At 39.5% G+C, this 23,114-nt stretch overlaps 1 protein-coding gene across 2 annotated transcripts; it reads right to left on the bottom strand.

Moving 5' to 3' along the window:
- Positions 1-1,050: 1,050 nt before the first annotated feature.
- Positions 1,051-23,048, bottom strand: CLTRN (collectrin, amino acid transport regulator). Of its 2 annotated transcripts, XM_030476851.1 has the most exons (6): positions 22,603-23,048; positions 22,160-22,218; positions 16,405-16,490; positions 8,684-8,800; positions 5,243-5,437; positions 2,915-3,421 (listed from the first exon to the last, which is right to left on the bottom strand). In XM_030476851.1, the coding sequence occupies exons 1-6, from the start codon at positions 22,667-22,669 to the stop codon at positions 3,265-3,267; spliced, it is 681 nt and encodes a 226-aa protein (XP_030332711.1). In that variant the 5' UTR covers positions 22,670-23,048; the 3' UTR covers positions 2,915-3,264. The 2 variants fall into 2 exon arrangements, with proteins under 2 accessions (XP_030332712.1, XP_030332711.1); XM_030476852.1 differs by lacking the exon at positions 16,405-16,490 and having other exon boundaries at positions 1,051-3,421; positions 22,603-22,624.
- Positions 23,049-23,114: the final 66 nt, after the last annotated feature.

The raw sequence follows: 23,114 nt of genomic DNA, 5'->3' as shown, positions 1-23,114 counted from the left end.
ATTTAAGGAGGGCACTGCAGAGTTCCCAACATTGTCTAGCACTACAAATGTGTAGCTAATGACTGACAGTGTAAACAACTTGCTTATGCATGATTTGTGCTCATTCTAGCCTAGACACATCTCTCGAGTAAGCTGAACAGAACTGTAACATCCTTCCTGAAATGTCGACTCACTGGGGATATGCAGATTATCTTCAAATAGAACTTCTTTGCCTTTATTGCTTCATTTAATTGAATTTCCTTTTCTACTCTCTTTTTTCTCAAATGGAGCTCTTGAAAATGAAACAGGTCAGTCTCGGGCACACCATGTTCCTTTGTCAAAATTCATTGGCACAGCACAAATGTAACTGAAAGCAGAACCGACTCACTGTTTTAGGAAGTAGTTTACAGTACAGTCCATATTGATTGTTCCTCACTTTCCTGTTTATTATCAGGTCATTTGATGGCAGGTGGTTTAGAGAAAAAAAAAAAGGTGAAAGCTACATAAAACATCTGGGTGAGATCCTCAAGGAATATAAATTGTCACTGTACCATTTGCAGGCTCTGGACAACAGCCTTTACCAAATCAAAATGCTCTTTGTTTTCTAATACAATCCTGCTGCACAAAGAGACTAGAGAAGAGATTTATTTCTTCTGTAGCACTATGCCCTTGATTAACCCAGTCTGTGGTACCTATTTCAGTGAAAGAGCTAATACCGACCCTGACTTCAAAGCATTGCTAAGTTTGATACCTGCCTGTATCATGTATCATTTGCTTCTCTCAAGCTATTTTCTGTCAGCAGAGAGGCAAGCAAGATGTATGCTCTGGGTGAATCCCATGTCATCATTAGCAGAACATTATGCCAAACTGCTGTAAAATAATTACACAGCTAAAAGGTGAGCTGGGAAGAAGTCAGTGATTAAATACTCACCACCAGAGTCAGCCCACATCACATAATGTTTTGTTCAGAGGCTTTCAATCTATTTTCAAATTATTGGCCAGTGCCATGGGCTGAATTGAACCTTCTTCACTCAGGCCTTGAGAATTATGATGCTCAGATATGCTTGGCCCTTTTCCATATCAAGTGAATTTTATTTCAGTATCATATAGTACAATGCAGGATAATAGTAATTCTTAATCGGTAGCTTGAGGTTGCTCTTGCACTGCCAAGCTATTCTCACCAAAATCAAGAGTTCTTACAGAGGTGCTGCAGTTACAGCAATCCATTGTGGTTACACTGCAGTGTAGTTACCTGTCATACAAAATATGTGAAAAGTGTGAAGTTCTAGAAATTATGGGACCTGAATTACCTCAATAAAACTCTGCCTGAGTGAAAGACCTTGGGGCGATGACTGAGGAAGCAATAACAACACTGTACTCTATATCTTCCCTCCAAATGATCTTAAACACCAGTAAGCTTAATCTTTGACATTCCTATGAGAAATATGTCTCCGCGTTGTGGATGGTAATTTTGAAGCACTGAGATATTATCATGAATAACTGACTTTATTAATCCTTTTCCAGAATGGAGCAGCACACCCTCTGGGACGCAGAGAAGACACCGTCCTTGTCCAGAGGGACCCACCAGCAGGATAACCGTGACAGATGAGACCACATGAGGCAAATGATCAGTGGGTTCCATAGTTTTATTTTGCATTAGCCCTCTTCTCCCCCACCTCCCCTAGCCTTGAGCTTCTCCCTCTCAGCTTCCTCCCTTTGCCCTGCAGCTTCCCCTCCTCTTCCCCATTTCTCCCCTTCTGCTCACCCTGTTCCCAAGAGCCAGTGCTAAGTCAAATTGGCAGCCAGAGGTGCTCAATACAGCCAAAATGCTGAAGGATTTATACCCTGGGAGACATGATACCTTTTACCCTTATGACTGGATGGTCCTTTACAAGCAGCTTTGACCCTATTTTACCCTGTTCCTCTTTGTGAGGAGTCTGATGGAATAACCCTGGTAAATAAATGTGTTTTCTAATATTGCCTCCAAACACAGCAAACAGGATGCCTAATGGTCAATGCCTCCAGTGATCTGGGCAGCTGTTTGGTCACTGCAGATACTGTATCACACTTCCATTCTCTGTGTACAGTTACCCACAGACAGAACTCCCCTTCACTGGAGCTCAGTTTTTCTGTAATCAGTCAGAATTTTATCACAGATTTAAATGGGAATGGGATCAGGGCCCAGATAGTATAGTCTGTATGTATGGCTGACTTCAAAGCAATCCAACAACGCAGTTCAGGGTCTGGCACCATCAGATGCCCTCAACTCCTAGCCACACAAACAGCAAACACCCGTCTGAAAAGTCTCCGCCAACTTACCACTGCCTACATGTTGTCACGCAGGTTGGATACACCGAACCCAGCAGCTGGTGTCTCAAGCACTGAACCTTTTTAGAAGCTCTCCAGCTGTCACATGAAGGTTCATCTGACCCCAGGTTTGCTATGCCTTGGACACCTACTCTAGTTTCACTATTAAAAAATGTAAGGGAGATTTTTTTCAAAGAAAGAGCTGTGAAATGCCCTCATAGATTTAATGAAAGCTGGGCCATTAACTACAGACTGCATCTTTGGAAAATATGCCCTTTCTTGAAACTTTTACTTTCAACAGATTTTAAACTTTTGCAACTTCTAATTTCCTGGTCAGATACTTTGTGACTTTGACTGTTAAATGTAAAACTGTTCTAGTACCAGATCTTTGCTAGCCCTAAAGCTATAGATGGTCCAGCCACTTTTTAATCTGCTCTTACGGAGGCTGTGAAAGCTTGCTTTCTTTCTCAATAAATGAAAACTTTCATGCACTGATCACTATTCCATCCAAAGGCATACTGCGTATCAGCAAAAAGAAGTCATTTTACAGAGAAACTTTTGCATATGGCTTGAAAGCAAGCCCAGCAAGAATTGACAATGATAGATGTTATCCCCAGTGACATTCAGGAATATTGCAGTTTCACATTTATATCAGGGGAAAACAAGCAATGGACATGTTTAAATAATCATAAAAATTAAATGCCTGACACAAGGCAGGTTTCAACCCTGTTTTGCTGCACATCTTCTGGAAATCTTTAATGGCTATCATTTGAGGTCTTCTCATTTGCTTTGCCCATGAACAAAAGCTTTGTAATGGAGGTTCGAGTGTATGTGTTATCAGTAAAAGGTTCTCTCGAGGGAAATTAAGTGAAAGGACATTTTTCTTGTCTTCATGTTTGACATTGAGGAGTAGTGATGAGATAAGGTAGGCACAGGAGTCTGTCTTTCAAAAAAACGCCCGATAGCAATGGCAGCATTTCATAAGGATGTGAACCGTTCATTATCTGCTGCAAAGACTCCATTAATATGGCCTGCTTTTAAATCCAGCGCTTCACAAGGAATCCCATTTTCTACTGTTATTGTCACTTCGCATTTCTCTTCTAAATTTTCTCTCTCTGTTGACTCTTTATTCTTTCTAAAAACAAGAAAGAGAAAATTATCTTATTCTGTTGACCTGCAGCACTCAACCATGATTCCACAACCAGGAAACTGCACACATAGTCAGAAGTTCATCATAGGTTACGTTCTGAAAGGCATAATCTGGTGCACCTCTTTGCTGCCGTAAGCATACCACAGAGTGTGGAGGCTTAAAGACTGGAAGCCCTGGTTTAGTGGTTTGAGGTCAGAATCAAGAATCAGAAAACCTAAAGTAAACATGTTGTAAGTATGTTATAAATATTACTTCACCTTCTCATTCTGTAGAATGACTGGAGAGTGCAGAAGGAAAAGCTAGCGCAAAACAAAAATGGAAAAAACCTCTACACCTGTTTTTGCTTTACATCAGGAAGGACTGCACTAAACATCCAGTCTGACCCTGTTAGGTATGTTATAGATTTTATCCCGCTATGTGAACAAATTAAAATATAATTTTAGAAGCAGATCAGCTTAAGACTATAGCCTCCAAATGTGGAAACTTGAGTGCCCTCACACTCCTTGATGATTTCCAGAACTTAGGTACTCTTAATGCTGCAAATCTGCATTTGTCATTCAATCTTCATTAACAGCCACCTTCCCACCCAGTATTCATACTTTTGTTTTTTAGATCAAACAATTGCACAGCTTTCACTTTTCCAGGCTCCAGTTCTCACCGAAAGCATATTAAAATTACCCAAAAATACAACCACAAGAAGATGTAATACAGAAATATCAGTCAACATGTCATGATGTTCCTTTAGTTTCAGATTTATTCTGACCTTGAGATCTACAAGTTCATAGTTGAAAAACTTGCTATACTTTACAGCCTCTCTTCATATCTTCATACAAGAATCCCTTGTTCTGATTTATTTGGGGATGCACCTCAGCATATAGTCAATAATTTTAACATTATCTAGTTGTCAGCAGAGATTTACCCTTTTTCAGTTCTTCTGCTGTTCCTATATAACTGCTGCTGAAGTCTTAATTTTCTGTTTGCAAAACCTCTGTGGCAGCCGAAAGCATGGCAGAAGCTGAACTTCTACAGCAGAATCTCAGCTGACCTGAGAAATTTCTATTCCTTAAGCCCAATTCCAAGCTAACAGAAAGGGCAGAACCAAAATTCGACCTGCTCTCTGTCTTGCTCCAACATGCTCACATTAGGAAAGCATGAACAGCCTTCTCTTTTTCACCAGTGCCACCACAGGGCAGAAACTAAGAGAAAAAGAGTGTCTCTCTCTCCTACCCTACTGCCACAGCAAACACTTAGGCTCATGGGGAGATCTGGTCATGAATCTGTGAAGGGCTGAGTACTTTGGACTCAATAAGGCGAGACCATGCGCCGTTCCACTGAGCAGGCCCTCTTCAGCCATACATTAATCATTATGTGTCCTCCACTGAGCCTTCTCAAACTGCAGCAGCAATTTTTTAGTCCTGCCAGCAGGCACAGAGTCGCTGCCAGCCTTCTCCCTCTTGGTAGCAATTTGGGTAGTCTGTGAGAGGAGGCTCACCTGTGGCACACTAAACCTTGAGAACAATGACAGCAAATGTCTCATAAAGCTATCACGTCTAGTTAGGTGGCCTCCAGGACCATATTCTTATACTCCCTATTTCCTCATTACAACCCAACATTATTATACTTCACAGTTACACTTCACATCTATACTCACTTCTCTCAGAAAAAGACAGATGGGTTATCTTTACCTACTGAGGGAGAGGGGGGCACAGCTATAATTTCTCTGAGGCTGATCTGAAAAGCAAAACCAGTCCAGATGGCTTAACTTGCAATATTCAGTTAAAACAGAAGAAAAGCTAAGCCGCTTACTTCTTGCGTTGACGAATCCCTGCAACAACGAGGAAAACAATTCCAGCCAAAATGAGACAAAGAACAACACCAAATACAATAAGCCAGACAGGTGTGGAGGGTTCCACAGGAGGTGATAAGGTTGGGGTTATCTTCAGGAACTGCAGTGTTTTGTCGCTCAGTAGGAAGGCACTGTTGATTCTGTTCCGGTTCATCCTTCATAAAAAGACAAAGAACATCACAACTCTTTATAAAGGTATTTTATAAGTTAAAAAGATAAAAGGAAGAAAAAAAAAATCATATATGTGCTGCAAGTCTGGCAGGGCTGAATTTGATCCAGTATGATATTGGCAAGATTACACAGACCTTCATTTTAACATAGACCTTGTCAGTAATCCACAGACACCCACACACTTACAATGTTTTGAACACTAGAGTTTTGTATGTGTTGACATGAAAAACTGGGAAATACATGAGAGACCTGCAGTATTATTATTTATTTCTGGTTTGGACTATGAGCTGAAGACTTAGCAGGTTGTAACCTTTAACAGTGTCTCTGTTGTCTTGTTCATGCAGCATTGAAGATTAGCACAGGAGTGGATTTACTTATGAGTGCCCCTTGGTTCCTCAAACTGAACCACCCTGCATGTGATGGGCCGGTATATCTGCTCTTGCTGCTGTAGATTTTCTTAGGTCCATGAGGCACAAGATACAATTTGGTCCAGAAGAATCCACCCCTATAGCCTACATGCCCTTCCCCCCTGCAGGATGCAGCTAAAGGGATTTATACTTTGCACATTTTTTCCATTATGAGAAACTGTAAGTCTGAGAAATATGCTTTTTCATATGAGCAGTACAATTGCTACCCTTTAATACATATCTTCACTCACAGTCACTACTTCTAAGGATTTGCAGGCATTTTTGGATCTGAATCTAAGCAGCCTTAAGAGGCTTTAGCAGTATCTTTCATTAGCTTTTTCAAAATGTTAAAAATTTTTGAGAAAATTTATTATATATATTTGTCTTGAGAGATTCTTTTTGTTTGCAGTTGTATTATTTACAAGCAGCTGTCTTCTATACAATTCCATTTAAGTACCATAAAGCAAGTATTTCCTAAGAACAAATATATGGGAAATACAGGTAAGATTTTGCAAATTTTTTTTCTTGGAAATGATAATGTTTGCCTTTTCCTTAAACAGGAAGTTCTTAGGCTTAATGAAAAGCTAGCATTCCTGGAGAAGACTGAAAGCCATGGCATATTAAAAGACTCATTATACCGTAAGCCGTCTTTGATTTAGAAAAGATTTTCATCCCTACTGATATGAAAGAATCATTGTGAACAGCTGAAATAAGCATTGTTCACCCTCATCTAACGGCTGGAGCTACAGAGTTATGTGCTGAAACACAAGCAGTCAACTACAGGTGCATTTCATGTTTGTATACCTTGTGTATATTTATGCAAGATCTTGAGTCTCATACAGAGCTCTGAAAAGGTTTACTTTCCTCTTCATTCTTATTTTATAGGGAATATGATACAATAAAATTCTGGTCCATGAGTAGTGTTCTTATGTGCTACTGTAGCATGAAGAATTAGAATAATGGTTTAGTATGGAAGTCTGCAATCAGAAGCAATTGAATAAAAAGTATTGTAGTTTTATAGACTGTTTTATTTTTCATTTCTAAGTTATAAAACTTTCTACAAATAGCATATTCGTCAGGTGACAGACAACAGTTAAAAAACAAACATACTATAACAGCATCCAATTTCTGTGGCAAACAGGGCACACAAAAGATTTAAATAAATCAGCTTATGCTACTGAACGTATCAAAGAATAACAGAAATGCAAAACCCTTGCATTCCAGCACTCTTACAGAGAGCTTCAGTGAATAAATAATCTGCTTCCTTCACTAATGCTATGAAGCTATTGTTTGGTGTCTCTGTAGGAAATAGTTTAATCTGCTCATGAGCTTAAGTTAATCTTTCCAAAAGAACGCATACTCATTCATCAGGAATTAGGCATTACACCTCCATAGAGATAACATGAATTTTCAAGACAAAGTACAGAATGCCTAAAAACAAAGAGGTCTGTTTTCCACTCTGTGCTTCAGAAATGTACATGAGTTATGCTGCTTATGGGAGTCATCTCTACCACCCCCTTATGCAGGTTTGATGGACCACTGAAGTCAGAGTACGTTTTGTATTTTTTTTCTTCTTCAGCTCCACACTCCTGCTTTTATTGGCTAAAGAATGTGCTATTCAGCAGAAAGCAAACTGCTTTGTACAGCATGGTACTTTGTACAAGCAATGCTCAACAACGTTATCAACTGGCATTCTAGAAAGAGCTGATATGAAAAGAATGTGAGCATAAGATTGTTTAAGCCAGCTCTGCTCCTGAAGAATTCACAGGAGCTCTTCTCACATGAAAGCTGACTTCTAAATCAAGTCAGATGAACTGTACTTGAGAAGGACCAAAAGGGAGCCTGTGGTCATTAGTCCAAGCATAGATGTGCATGTGGCATGCAGTGAAAGTTAAATGACCTCAAATACTGTGTTCAGTTTTGGGCCCCTCACTACGAGAAAGACATTCAGGTGCTGGAGTGGGTCCAAACAAGGGCAACAAAGGTGGTGAAGGGTCCAGAGAGCAAGCCCTGTGAGAAGCAGCTGAGGGAACTGGGGTTGTTTAGTCTGAAGGAAAGGAGGCTCAGGGGAAACCTTACCGTTCTCTACAACTACCTGAAACTAGTATAAGAAGTAGGTGTCAGTCTCTTCTCCCAAGTAACAAGCAATAGGGTGAGAGAAAACAGACTCAAGTTACACCAGAGGAGGTTTAGATTGGATATTAGGAAAAATGTCTTCACCAAAAAGGTTGTCAAGCATTGGAACAGGCTGCCCAGGGAAGTGGTGGAGTCACCATTCCTGGAGGTATTGAAAAGACATGTAGAAGTGACATTTAGGGACTTGATTTAGTGATGGACTTGACAGTTAACACCGTCAAGTGTTAACAGTTTGCGGTTGGACTTGAAGATCTTAAAGGTCTGTTCCAACCTAAACGCTTCTGTGATTCTATGATATAAATTATACCCAGAAATTGTGCAATTCTGTCATCTGAGGGAGAAGGCTCTCCCACTGGGAAATGTAGCAGCTGAATGAGAGCAGGGTATGTGCAGTACACAGGTCAGCAAATTACAGGTAGGCTCTGGAAAGGGACTAGATTTCTTCTGGGGCTCCAGCAATGAGAGACTCCTTCCAAGTTATAATTCCAAGGCCCACATGCTTTGCATTCTGTGGGACTGTTAAAAATCCTCTAATCTCACATGCATAAAAGAGTAGTGACCCCTTGGTGCTTTAACTACTTAGATTGATTCATCCTTAAAGAGGCAGAGTGCTCACTCACACAAGGAACAGAGAGAAAGCATCCTCAGTCAGCAAGGAAGAAAAGGCTGCAGAAGCAGTGGATGTACCTGATGGCTGCCTCTACCTCACTTCCAGGAACAGTTGTCACATTTTCGGAAGAATCTGTGACTACGAACCAAAAGGACACGCGATCCGTCACATTGCAGAGCAGTATATTGGAAATTCTGCAGACAGTTAAAACAAAAATCATCATTAAAGAGGCACAGAAGGAATTACTGAAATATTACAGATTTTCTAAAAATATTTCTTTCATCTAGAGGGAGAAAAAGTCTTACTTTTAAAAAAGTTTACAGTTAATGCTCGAGGAAGAAGTGTCACTCTCAGCATTTCCCACTTCCCAATATGATTAACAAAAAAAAAAAAAAAAAAGCTTATTGAGACCAAACTTGAGTCTTAAAATGAATTTCTGAATCTATTACAGACTTGCACAGTCTTGGATACACATTTAGTGTAATCAAATGGAAAAGTACATATTTGCATCTTAATCATGAGGCCATATAAAGGGGCAAATGCATTGGTTGAACTATGAACTTTGGTTTTGACAGGTAATGCCACAGGAACCAGGCATGAGGGATTCCCCACATGATTTTCAAATAAGTGCAGTCCTTCTACAGGATACATTTGTTGGGAGGGAAGAGCAATTAAATTGATGTTATTCTTTTTGACATCTTTGTTCACAGAGTGGGGGCAATGGGCTAAGTTTATACATTGTACTGGCACTGGCCTATGACCTTTAGCTTATGCTATGACAAAGATTTATCTTATCTGTCCAAAAAGATTGCTCAGCTTTATGTGAAGTTAACAGCAGAAGGGCACAGGCAAACACCTTCTCATGGCATACTATGTACAAAGTGTGCAAAATGTCTTTTAAATGCCTTTTTTCAGATTCCTACAAATTCGTTTTCTACCACTAATAGTAGTAAAAGGTAGAAATATCATTAGAAAAACTCCATGGAATGACATGATGAGTATTTAAACTAAAGAAGTGAAGGCTAATATATTAGTATCATAATAGTGCCTGAGGATAGATGGCACCCTTATGTTCTCCTGTGTGTTCCTAGTTTATCCATACAACTAAGAAACAAACCAGCCAAACGTGTAATATACAGGAATTGTATAATGTGGCATTTATTACAGCATGGCAAGGAACATAGAATGTACCATAAAAGGACTGCCGAAGTCTTTATGAAAGATAGCTACAGAGATAAAAATGGGAAAAAAAATATTTAGTTCTATATCATTATACATTATATACATATATAATCATATACTTCCAGGTTGGATGGGGCTTTGAGCAACCTGCTCTAGTGGAAGGTGTCCCTCCTCGTGGCAGGGGGTTGGAACTAAATGATCTTTAAGGTCACTTCCAATCCAAACCATTCCGTGATTCTATGATTTTATAATCATTAATAAATAACCCAAAGAATTTGGCTCAGGATTCAGGTTTACTGGCCATGTCCAAGCAGCGAGCAGATATTCTGAAGTCTAGGACCAAGAATTAGGATGATTTTTATTTCCAGAGAGCAGCCTGGACTCGTTTCCCCTTTGCACAAGTTCTACCTGGCCACAAGCTGCCCTGTCTTGACCAACCCCACTTGGGATGGTCATTCTTCAGATACTTCCTGCTGTTCTGGAGAAGGAAACTCTGCAGTAAGTCAGTGAAGAAGAATGCAGCCCCTCTTTTAATTCACTGCAGTGATGTTTGTAACGTCCATTACTACTACAATTGGTTTTAAGATTTGGCTTGTGCATCATCAAAAAGCAGGTTTTAACATTTCCTTTCCAACCTGTGATCTTTCTCAGGGTGATGAATTCCCGGCTGCAAGCCACCTCCCCTGCCACAGAGTTCTGTTTTGTAGTGCCATCTGCCGGCTAATTACAATCATAATTAAATGACCCCTGCAGTGGCCTGAGAAACAGGACGCATGAGGTAGGAAGGAATGAATATAAGGTAGCCAAAATTGCCGATGAATGTGTAGACTCTGTCCAGAAAAGAACGAGTTTGCTTTTAAGGCACGACAGGCATTGGCTTGATCACAGTAGTTCATTATGCATATTTTGCAGAAATATTTTACTTACTGCTGAAAAGCTTTTTTGGTATTTTGAGTATCTTGGGTAGTGCAACCTTTCATTTTACGAAGAAGGTATATATTCCATAGAGATACACAATAAAATGGACATCAATAATTTTGCAGTGCTGAAATAGCCACTTTTACCATATGGAACAATGTCACTTTTGCAAATATAGAGAATTTTTACAGAAAAAAGAGGAAAGTCATCCCCTGGAATTTGGAAAGATGTTCACATCAGTTTGCTAGCAACAGTCAGAAGATCAAAGCAGATTTATTCCTCCCAAAACAAAAGCAAAGCACAAAATTTAGGGAGGGAGGGGGGAAGAGTCTACTTTTGGCTGGTGGCTGACAAACACTTGCTGACTTCAAAGAATATCTAAAATTGTATCTGCAGAGGAAGTTTTCCATCAGGAGAATTTATAACAGTAGGACCTAAAGCTTCATTTAACTGCAGTTCCTAAAGCTGGAATTTCTGTGGCACAATCAAAACCTGATCCAGGTAGAAAATCTGGGTTCATATTGCCCTACAGATGTTCTTGAAATGAGGTGAGTGAGGAAAGTCTGATCCCCAAAGAGATCCCCAATAAATTTGGTAGATAAAGACTGACAGAACACCCTGACTTTCTTACTCTCGTTTAGAGATTCAGAGACACTTCTATCTGGGGTCTTCCCAGTGTCAAGGCTTTCAGCATGTGATAGAGCAGTCCATCATCATTAGGGGCAGCATCTCTTTCTCTAGAACAAACAGCACTGAATCGATCAATTGAGCAGCAAGGCTTACACTAGAATACATGAATTTTGACTCCTTTCTGCTCCCTGTTGTGTCTAAAATCCTTGCTCAATTACAAGCATCCAAAACCTGGCTTCACTGTCACCGCTTTTTCATCAGCAGAATCTGAATGCTGTAAATCCTTCCAGTCTCCAAAGAGAGTAATACTGTTCATGAGAAGTTCAAAGAGGACTGAGTAAACACCAAAACAGACTGGTTCAACAAGCACCAATGTGGCAATCTCTTTGCAGCAGGTACACTTTGGGGTTTTTTTCCCGTGTGCTATTTCCAAGCAGGTTTGATTCACAGCATGCTGAAGAATTACTACACTATGTTTTTACACTGTTTAGATTTGAGAAACTGACATCTCCATGCACTATGCTAATTAAATGTATTTGTAAACATATACGTGGACATCTTTTTACTTCCTTAGCAGGTGATAAGACTTTTGTCATGGGGATTATAGGAGACATCATCAAAATGACAAGATCCTGGTTCTGTTTTATGGCACCATGGCAGAAGTCTGAAATTGCATTTCCTTTAATATATGCAAGTGAACACCAGTGAGTTAAGTGCAGGAAACCATGATGGTTCCTTGGCCTGAAACACCATGATTGTTCCTTATGGAGATACAAAGGATTGTTTAGGGTAAGAAAGAGCTGCCAGAGACTCAAAGGGAGCTGGCTGCCTCGAGTGGTTGTTAGCTCGTGTGAGAACCACAGTCCCCAAGTCCTGAGCACCTATCTCTAACTCTCTTGAAGGCATCAGGCCCCTTCCAATCCAGTGCTGTGCAGCTGCTCCTGCAAAGTAACGTTATTTTCTTCCTTTTTGTGAACAGCAGCAATGGGATCACCTCAATGTAACAGCTTTAACTCTAGAAGCTTATTTTCTTGTTCTAAATAGTCTCAATATTTTTAGTATCAAAAAAACCTGTCTTAGGAAGACGGATAATGTTGATGGATTTTTTTCTGGTCACTTCATGAGGAAAACTGCAGCTTTTTTTATATACAAATGAGGAAAAGATGTACCAAAAGTAGATTCTGTTACTTGAATGAAAGTAATTGTGATGACATTCTTTCTGGTTTAAAGATTAACTAGTCTCAGGCCCAAAAGAGATGCATATTATTTCAAATGAGTCACAGATTAGAAAAAACAGGGTTACTAACACAGACTACAGACAATCATTTTTTAACACTGAGAGATCAAAGGTTGGCTCACATAGTTCAGTAATGTATATTCTGAGAGGCCATATATAGAGCAGGAAATAAAGGGGGTTTAATTCTTCATTGAAAAAGAAATATTTATTTTATACGTATTAATAATTACCGAGTAATTTGACAGATTGTGTCTTTGTTCCACACAAACTTGGAAAGTTTGACAAGCCTTTCAAACATTAAACAGAGCTTCATCATTTATTAAATTTTAGTTTAGAAATTAACTTTAGAGAACTCAAGACATAACGTTCAATCCTGTCCATTTTGCATTGGTTACACAACATCATCATCAGCTGTTGTTTCCAGCGGCACATTTAAATGCTTGTCATTACAGGCTGGCTTTTATTCAGCTTCAGAAGCCTAACAAAAGATGACTTTGAATCTCAGAAATGATGGGACAGACTGCAACAATGGTTATGCTGATCCACCAGACAGATTATTCTGGGGCCTGATTCAGCTTGCTCAACTTTATGGCATTTGGTCTCATGTGGGAGTTAGTTGTGGCTGCAAGTTACCACAGGGCTGTGGATGTGTTAGAAATTAATGTTAGAGGGGAGGTTTGTCACACCCTGCTTATGGCCCTGTGGAGAATTTATACCCTGGCAGAACCAGCATTTGCTTACATAAAATACTGGTGAGTTTTTCATAAGTCTTTCTTTTGACAAAAGTCTTTAATTAACCAGATGCAAAATTTGTGTAAATTTAGATGCTACCAGAATGTAGTCACAAGCAATTTGTTTGTTCTTTTATGACAGAATAATTGATCATTGATCTTTTAAAGCCCCCGAAGAAAATGTGTTGGCATTAATCTATAAAAGGTCCTGTAGTGCAATGTAATTTATCTGACACCAGCTCCTGCTTCTGCCTCCCTCTCACACTGCAAGCCACTGCCACGCTCCTTACCACCTCTGTGAGAGTGTGCACGGCATGCTGCTGTACTGTCTGGGATGCCAAGTGGTCCCACATCTCCATTCCCACTGCTGAGGGGATGGAGATGGACTGCATTCCTTCCTCTATAACCAGTTTCCCCCAGCTGCCAGCCACAAGGGTGGGGAAAGGAGTACATTATTTCCAGGCCTTCTAAGACGATGGAGGCTTTCGTAACTTTCCTGATCTCATGTAACAGGCAGGTTACTTGGGGTGCACTGAGAGGTTCGCCTATCTTTCCATCGCTGAATTCTGAGGACTCAGAGGTCCTTTGGGACTTGGGAGAAATCTATGGATAGGAAACTCTTCGGCCTGTTGACTAGTAAGTTGGACCAGATCTCAGAGTGGCACAGCTGTCTGTCAGTTGACATGCTGTCCACACATGACACCAGAGGTATCTAGATGTCCTAGAAGAGTTATCAGTTATACCTCGAAGGTACACCACAACAGAACTCCTATACCATCTTAAAAAGAGATAAAGATGACCACACCTACCTGTTTCCAAGTATTATACTGACTTCACCTCTGACAAACATAGCAGCAGGAAATTACTGACATGTGCAACCCCATCTCCAAACTGCAGTGACACTGACCTTATCATATTTGTCCATAGGAAAAATTGTCTTGGTAGGAGACTGAATTAAGTGAGCATAAATTCTGTGATTTCCCAGAGTGGATAGAGGTAACTTCCTTTCAAACTTTAACTGCTTTCATACTGGCTTGATTTTTTAGCTCTTCCTGCACCAAGCTTTCTAATATCAGTTCCACGTGCAGAGAGCCATGGTGCTTGAAGAGGAAAAAGATCACTAGCTTCTGACCCAGGTTTTTTGCTATATGAAAGAACCATGACGTTGAAGAAACAGAGTAATTTATAAAAAGGACGTGAGGCTAAAATAAGTATACAAAAGCGAATCTTTATGGATCAGATACTCTGAAACCTCTGCTAATTTGAAAACCTGAGAAAAAGCCCTGCATAATCGCGTTTAATTATCTTGTATCTTGAATTCATTTTTTGAAGTGTCATTTTAATTGGGTGCAGTAGCATACTTGGCTGTTTTTGTTAAGCTTGGTGTAATGGCTCTCTTGCTCAAAGGAGACAACTTCTGAGGAATAAAAATGAAACAGTAAGGAACCAAACATTCCTGTTACACAGAGGGGGAAATCACCTTCTATTTAAGAGAAAGTGCAGTAGCCACAATAATCATCATGTGACTAAAGTTAACTAATACCTTTGCAAATGTGGAATATGCTTCATCTGATACAAGGACAGCCTGAAGCAGAGTTTATTAAAGTAAATTGAGAACCTTATTCTCATTAGTCTGTCAGGACTATAAATCTTTCCTTTAAGATTGAAAAACAATGAAAAAATAATAGACCTATAGAAATTCACTTACAAGGTTTCTTATTTAAGTGACATACTGCAAATACAGCTTGCTAAATAGTCTGCCTTATCTAGTATCTAATTTCATAAATTGCAAGGATCAGAAGCCTGAGAAGAATATTCAATACCTCAGGGTGGATTTAATCCCAAAACCAATTAGAGGCTGATTCATGTCTGAACTGAAATATCTGAAACTTCTTAATGCTATGTAACTCGACCGCTGCAATATTAGGGATAGATACACCCAGCAGAACATAGCAGTAGCATAGGCATCCACCTTCCAGTTCCCCAAGTCAGCTCATCTTCAGCATACCACTGGAGCTGTGCTCTAAGAAACTGTGCGCCAAAGCTGCTTATTCAAGGATCTGTACTGCATTTCTTAACCTTGCCAATGTGTCCTTTCATCTCCTTCCAGTATGGTGTCCAGAAGGTACCATGTCTTACTGCCAGATTCTGCTAAAGTGAATTGGCACAATCCCACTGAGATCCACAGCTGTGTCACCTCACAACAACAGGGATACTGGTCCAAAGATTGAACATTGCTTAAGACAGAGGGAGTGTGATGTTTAACACTGTCCTGGTTTCAGCTGGGATAGAGTTAAGTTTCTTCCTAGGAGCTGGTGCAGTGCTGTGTTTTGGATTTAGTCTGAGAACAATGCTGATAACACATCGATGTTTTAGTTGTTGCTAAGTAATGCTTACTCTGATCAAGGACTTTTCAGTCTCTTGCTCTGCCAGTGAGGAAGGACACAAGAAGCAGGGGAGGCAGAGCAGAGACAGGACATCTGACCCAAACTAGCCAAAGAGGTATTCCATACCACAGCACATCATGCCCAGTATATAAACTAGGGGGGAGTTACCTGGAAGGTTTGCTGCTCAGGTTGGGCTGGGTATTGGTTGGTGGGTGGTGAGCAATTGTATTGTGCATCACTTGTGTTTACTGGGGTTTTGGTTAGTTTTTTTTGTGGTTTTGTTTGGTTGGTTGGTTGGTTTTGGGAGGTTTTTTGTTTTGTTTTTGTTTTGTAGTTTATTTGGTTTTTTCTTCCCTTCTAGTTTTATATGTCTCTCCCTGTTATTTCCCTTTCATTGTTGTTATTATTAGTAGTAGCATATTGCACTTTGTTGTAATTATTAAACTGTTTTTATCTCAACCCACAGGTTTTACTTTATTTTTTCAATTCTCCTGCCCATCCCACTGTGAGGAGTGAGTGAGCAGCTGCATGCTATTTAGTTGCCAGCTGAGGTTAAACCATGACAAACATGCATCTGTGGGTCAAAGAAATATACTGGAATAGTCTGGTTTTAGGAACTTTACACAATGATTGTACAGTTCTGTACAGCAAAGAATGCACCACTACGTGCAGAATTGTTCATATGTATAAGGCAAATTAGAGTAGGTGCTTACTGAGTCATGCTTTTGCTGGAATATCTTCTCATTGCAAAAGCCATCATTGCTTTGAAGAGGTACTCTTCATTAGCATCCCAGGCATACTGTAAAGGAAGATGGAAGACAATCAGTTTCAGCACCAGTGCTGGCAATACAGAAAGGGAAAAGGGTGACCGAACTTGAAATGCTATATTGATCAAGAAAATGAATAAATTCTCTGGTTGTGCTATGAAAATAAATTCCTGGCCACTACTTAGCGTTCACTGAGGACTTTTAATAATGGCTGTTATAAAGCGCAAAATAAAGTGCAAAGAATGTTTCCAAAAGCTGAATGCATTGAATGTTTTCAAAAGTTGGAGATGTAGAGTTTCTTGTACCAAAGATTAGGCATATTACTAGAATTCTCCCCTACACACCTGCACCGATGGCCTTGCCTCTTTTGCTTGATAAACCCTATGAAAGTAAAAGGCTTAAATCCACTCTTGAAGACCATTTCAGTCTGCCCCTCCCCCCAAAAACAAGATAATGCTGAAGGTAGTCTCTGAGAGTTGGATGTCAGAACACCAAGAAATAAAATGAGATTATGGCCTTATTGCTGCATGTCATCCTTGCAACAAGAACACAGACTAAATTATAGTACAAATTACTGCATCGCACATGAGACAAAAGAAAGAAAATAGCATCCTTACTAATTCAATAAGAAGTAAAATGCAGGCTCCAAAAGCTGTTCTCTGTTTTCTTGATGAAAAATCATGCTTCCACAATTTCAGTTTTCTGAGATAGCTCCACTGGGTTCCCCTGGGCTTTCATTCACATATGCAATTCTAATGACCTGTAAGAACTGCATCTATTACATTTTTATAACAAGAGCCATGACTGAGGCATACTGATTGAATTTCCTCTTTCAGCAGATTACAAAGATTAGCAGTTTCTTGGAATTATATTAATGGAGGTTAGAGACAGCTTTCCTCAGTCAATCAGAACACAAATCTAATCTTTAACTTTCAGCATTTAAAAAATCTGCATTGTAATCATCCAAACTAGAAACTCAAGAGGGTGGATACTTAACCCTGTTGACAACTTGGACCTAGTTTTTCATGGGCCTTTATAACACATTGGAAAAAACAGCAATTCAGATCAAAAAAGCAGTAAAGAGCATAGATAATGACAAATCTTAATTATTTTTCTTTTTAATTCTGATTTTGAATGCATGGAGCTGCAACCTCTCTGCAGAAAGAAGGAATCCAACTTCCAGGCATCAACTCTTATTTTGCTCTGATATCCTGTGGACTGTGAACCTAAGCCAGGAAGGAGGCAATCTTTTAAAGGGCAGAATGTCATACTGATCATATTTATCATCCCTACACAAATGATGAGTTGTCAAATGGGCTCTCTGAGATGTGGTAGGACAGGGACAATAAAGCTGAGCAACAGACAATTTGAGTAGCATTAAAATCCAGCTGCAGTAGTGAGAATCTGGGTTCTGATCACTACTCTTGCACTGTGAATGAAGGGAGGTGTAAGCATACTGTAATAATGCCAATCTAGGAACTTAAACTTAGGGGGGGAAAAAAAAAAAGAGAGAATCTTTGAAAAGAAATTATAAAAGCCTGTATTTCGATCCCACTGCACTGATGAAAACATGTCAGTAATGACAGCAACTAGTACTAAAAGAAAAAGAGATAATGTAGTAGAGGAATTAATACAGATGAGAGCCATAACACTACTTATCATAATTTTAAAGACATTCGTATTTAAACCACGGAGCACAACTTGCAGCACTAAAAGGGAAGATCTTCTTTTTTCGGTATGTGGTACTATTGACTGAATCCCTACATGCCATCTGCAGTCTTTGAGAACAGGTCCAAATGGACATTAAAAACTAATCTGTTATCCAGTGGATTAAACCAGCTGTAGAGATAATTGAATCAGTTGTTTTGAAAACGGATAATGATGATGCACACTCCATTTCATGGACACAAATGCAACGCAGTACTACTGAGTATATGTAGTTGGTATGTTTACATTCAGTGCAGTACATGTACATATGCACAATTTGTCACTATCAAGTATTCAGTTTTCATAAATAATGTAGTAGCCTACAGCTTCTCTAAGTCAGAGTAACAAAGGGTATCTCAAAACAGGGAAAATAATCTGTAGTGAGAAACTCCAGCCCCAGCTAAAAGAGTAAGCACTTTAAAAAAGGACAGAATAAACAGAAAGCTGCAAGCAATTGGAAAGGAGTCCAGCAGAGAAAGCTCAGCAGAAATTGGGAGCCTGCTTGAGATGCTGGAGAAGATGCTGCACACAACTTTTTCTGGGCAGAAGGGCACGAAGCCCCAAGAAAACAGTGATCAGACGGAAGTTAAGAGGAGATGGAGGTGGCTGTGGGCTCCATACGAACAAGAACCTCTGGACATGACTGCACACAGGAATATGCAGGGCGGAGGGAATGTAATGAGGAGGAAAAGTACGTCAAGAATACCTTAAAGCTAGTAAACTCTATGAACTCAGGACAAGTGGGAGTAGATTGCCAGAAGTCAATTTCTAATCATCAGCTTTCTCCAGTCAGAGAGGGGTAGGTGATACATATCACCAAAAAAACTAACCTGAATCATTCTACTACGAGGCTTTACCAGTTTCACCTTTACCCTCCAATTGCAAAAGCCAGGACTGCAGCTGATGACTGAGGATGTTGCTTCTGCTCTCATGTTCCTATGAAGTACAGCTATTAATGCATATTTTGTGCTGCTACAGAGGAAACATTAAATATCATTTACAACCACGCACTATGAACATAACTCATAGTTATCAATGAAAACTTACATGACGGTATCAGATACCATCTTCTTTGCTCTACAAAGGAACATACACAAAGACCATGGCTCAGTTGAGCTTGCCATCCTTTATATGTTCCAGAGGAGCAGAATTAGACACAGCTGACTGTAAAAGCTACAGCTTAAGTGCCTGTAGCGAAAGAGGAGGCTAATGATAGAATGGGTAAAAGATGATGAGTGTAAGTTGTTGATGAGGTGAAATGGTATGGTAATGTTCTAAGGAAGACAACATTAAATGTTAAAGTAGCAGAACAAGATAGATTATAATATTACAAGATTGCCATGAGCAACCTGACCTGATTTCATTGTTGATCTGGCTTTGAGCAGCAGGAGACTAGGAACCTTCCAAGGTCCCTTCCCTCCGGAACAGTCCTGCATTTTAATCAAACAGCCATTCAGGCTGCAGTGTGGCTACAAACACATGAGCATAATCCTGGGTCCCACCTCGTGGCAAGACACCAGGTGCACATCAGCCTTTCTCCCCTTCATCCTCTACCCTGGAAATAGCTTGAATACATGAGCCAGAAGGCACACCTTCTACTTCACCTGGCTGCAGCTCCTGAGGTACCAGCTATTTGTCTCTGACATTTAAACTGAGTGGTGACAGAGACTTACATGGAATTCTCAGGGCACACAATTTCTGTTCACTCCCTAGCTGTCTTTGGCCCTTTTGAATTAACTCTCTAGCACTCTGCTAACTCCATGCATAGGAAGCAACTAGTGACTACCACCTATTCCAGAAGCCACTCACAAATTTAACACCATTCTCAGAGAGACTCATAAATCACTTTCCTTCCATTTAGGCTTACAGATACCATGTCTCCTCCCACCACTTAGCAAACAATGTCAAGTACACCCATTATCTGCAAATAAAATGGTAACAGCTAAATACTTACAATCTTTTAGATGCTGTTTCCAGCTCTGTTGTGATAAGAACCATATAAATACACGAAATGGCGCTCCCTGCCTCAAAGTACAAGCCTACCTTGCAAACTGATTAAAAAATGGTGTCCTGTCTTAATCAGCCTCACACAAAGTGGCATGCACTAAACCATGTGGAAAACTACAGTAACCAATTTTCTATGCCCCTAAATGTACATTGGAGTTATCCTGCCCATCCTACAGCAAAATGCTCACAGTGTGTTTTGTGTTGTTATCCAGTTTGAAGTGACTTGGAAATGAATGAAACAAAATTCAGCAGCAGAGCATCATACCAAGATGTTCTAAGCAGGCTGTGTCCTACTGTGATACAATGACACTATTATGCTTTTCTTTGCTAAAACAAATAAATAAAATGAAAAGTGTCCAAAATTATTCAATCAAAATAAATTTCAGTTTGATAGTAGTTTCAGTTTTCAATTTCAGACATTTGCAGAGAAGATTGCAATGGCTATGGAAAGAAACAACTACTACCTGTGCACTTAGTAAATTGTTCATTATTTGTGAATAATTCTGTATGGCATCATACCACTTTCAGCATGTTGTTCTAAAATGCTGTTCTAAATTGTCCCATTCTTAGGACATATATGAAATAAACTACTATCTATCAAAAAAATAAATGAATAAATAGACTCCTCAGTTACTGTTTTTTCCTTGTGATACAAAATGCCTTCAAGATTTATTATTTGTATCAAAGCCTTTTTAAATGAAAAACAAACAAAAAAAAAATCACAAATGATCAAATAAACACCCTTATTTTACCACAGTTGGAGAAGGAAAAAGCACTAAGAAAGAACATTGCTGGGAACTGCAATTTTCATTCCTTGCTACTATTTTGAACCAAGATTAAATCAAAATATTACAGTTATCAAGTGGAGCTTCAATAATAGAAGTCACAGAACACTTTTTAATACGTTTTTGAACTAATCAGGCTCACACTACTGTTTAATTAAAGTCTCTCACCCAAGTGAATTGATTTCCATATGAATTTCCACAAATACTTTAGCATGTATCTGGAATACTTCTTCCCAATTTGTCTGGTTTATGAAGTTACCAGCAGAATAAGGCCCCTGCTAATGTTAGTTTAAATTATTTGATATTTCAGGGTAATTTTAGAACAGCTTCTACAGTCATAGGGAGACTTACATGTCTCCAATGCCTTATAATATGTAACCTACTGCTTTTTGTTTCCCAGGGCTCCTAACATAGTTAGACACCAGACTTCCAGTCAGACAACTGCCCAAGACATTTCACATCTAATTTTATGCTGTATCACACTGCAGATTTGCTCTAAGCATTCTAAACTGCAAAGTACTGAGCTCTGCCATATTTCATAGCACTTCAGATCAGGAAGGACCATTCAGTCATCCAATGTCCTAGTCTCTTACGTATCACAGACCCTTATTGCTCACAACAGTACTTCATTAAGCTCAAGGACTTGATTTAAGCCAAAGCATTCCAGTCCTCATGAGCCTCATGAGAAGAAAGGCCACTAGCTGAAGAAGCCCTACATTGGTAGGGAATTGATGAGATATGCTTGAATGATCTCTACAGAGCAGCCTGAGAGTCTGACATAAGTTCTATTTCATAAAGACCTAACAATTTTCTCTTGCTTCATTTCCCAGACATGCTTGACTTTACAATTAGCACTGAAGCAGAAGTGCTTTTCCCAAATACAGACTTAGATTTATGCAGCACCTCTCAGGCACAAAGTGCAACCTCTCCACTGTTTTTCCAGGGGATAAAAAAAAAAAAAAATCTTTGACAGAATATTATCCTTATGAAAAGATGAGCTTTATACTTCTCTTAAAAAGAATCCCATTTTAAGGAGAGAGCTAATCAAATGTCCAGAAATGGATGCCTGGATCATGACTTGAGCACATTTATTACAATTAACACTTCAGAACAAATTGCTTGTGCTGTCTTCAGAAATTTTATAGTATATATTACTTCTTATATATTCAGTTAGGAAGAATATGTGAAGATATTTTACTTACTGCATTATCTCCCAAAGCTGTTTTGATACTAAGCCGTACTTTGAAAGCATTCTGTGCATCTGACACAAAGAGAGAAAAAAGGAAACATATATTGACAGTCAGCCAAAATAGGATTTAAGTCTATTTATTTCTCTGACTATTTCACAAATGGCAGCTCTTCTAAATGTGTCTTAACAGATCACCTGGTTAGAAGGACAGAAGTCACTAGCACAAAAAAAGCCACAGCCCTACAGAGTCTCAGTGAGGGTTACCATGACCTTTTTAAGTGAGATCGACTTCCATATTTAATTTGCAAACTCATAAAAGAAGCGAATGCTCAGCATTTCAATCTCCAAACCCAAGACAACTAGTTACAATAAAAATCTCAGAAGTTGGCAGCTTTATAGGCATAAACTCATAGCTACATTTACTTGGGAAGGGTGGGAATCAGCTCCAAAACTTACCTGGCTTGCAAAGCTCAGCATGAGCAATAGCAACTACAGAGAGAGTAAGCAGCAAAACCCGTAACATCCTGTTAGCATGGAAAGGCTGAGGAAAAAGAAGTGAGTCTCCCCTGTAAAGCACTCTTAAACTTTCTGTGACCCAGGATTAAAGCATCAGGAGCACAAGTGAGCAACCAAAGGTTTAATAATTAACCCCCATTATTTTAGCTAAAACAGGCACTAGAAACAAGTGTCTTCTGTTAGTTATTTACTACCTTTTTCTGCAGTAAAAAAAAAAAAAAAACAAACAAAAAAGCCATAACAACTTCTTAATTTTCCTTCTTCCTTTTCAGAATAATACAAAACTTCAAACAGTGCTCCAGATCAACCTTTTTTCCTCCTAGGTGCGACATCAGACAGGCACAGAGACGTCCAAGGGACATCACACCTGAGCAGCCAGTGACTGCGGTGGTAGGACGCTGCACTCCTAATCACAGCAGGTGAATTTGAAGCTCAGGTGCCACCAGATCCCA

Source organism: Strigops habroptila, chromosome 2 (assembly GCF_004027225.2).
Source record: "Strigops habroptila isolate Jane chromosome 2, bStrHab1.2.pri, whole genome shotgun sequence".
In the NCBI taxonomy this organism is placed as follows: Eukaryota; Metazoa; Chordata; class Aves; order Psittaciformes; family Psittacidae; genus Strigops; species Strigops habroptila.
The sequence above is the reverse complement of the archived record's forward strand: the minus strand, read 5'-3'. Positions and strand labels throughout refer to the sequence as shown.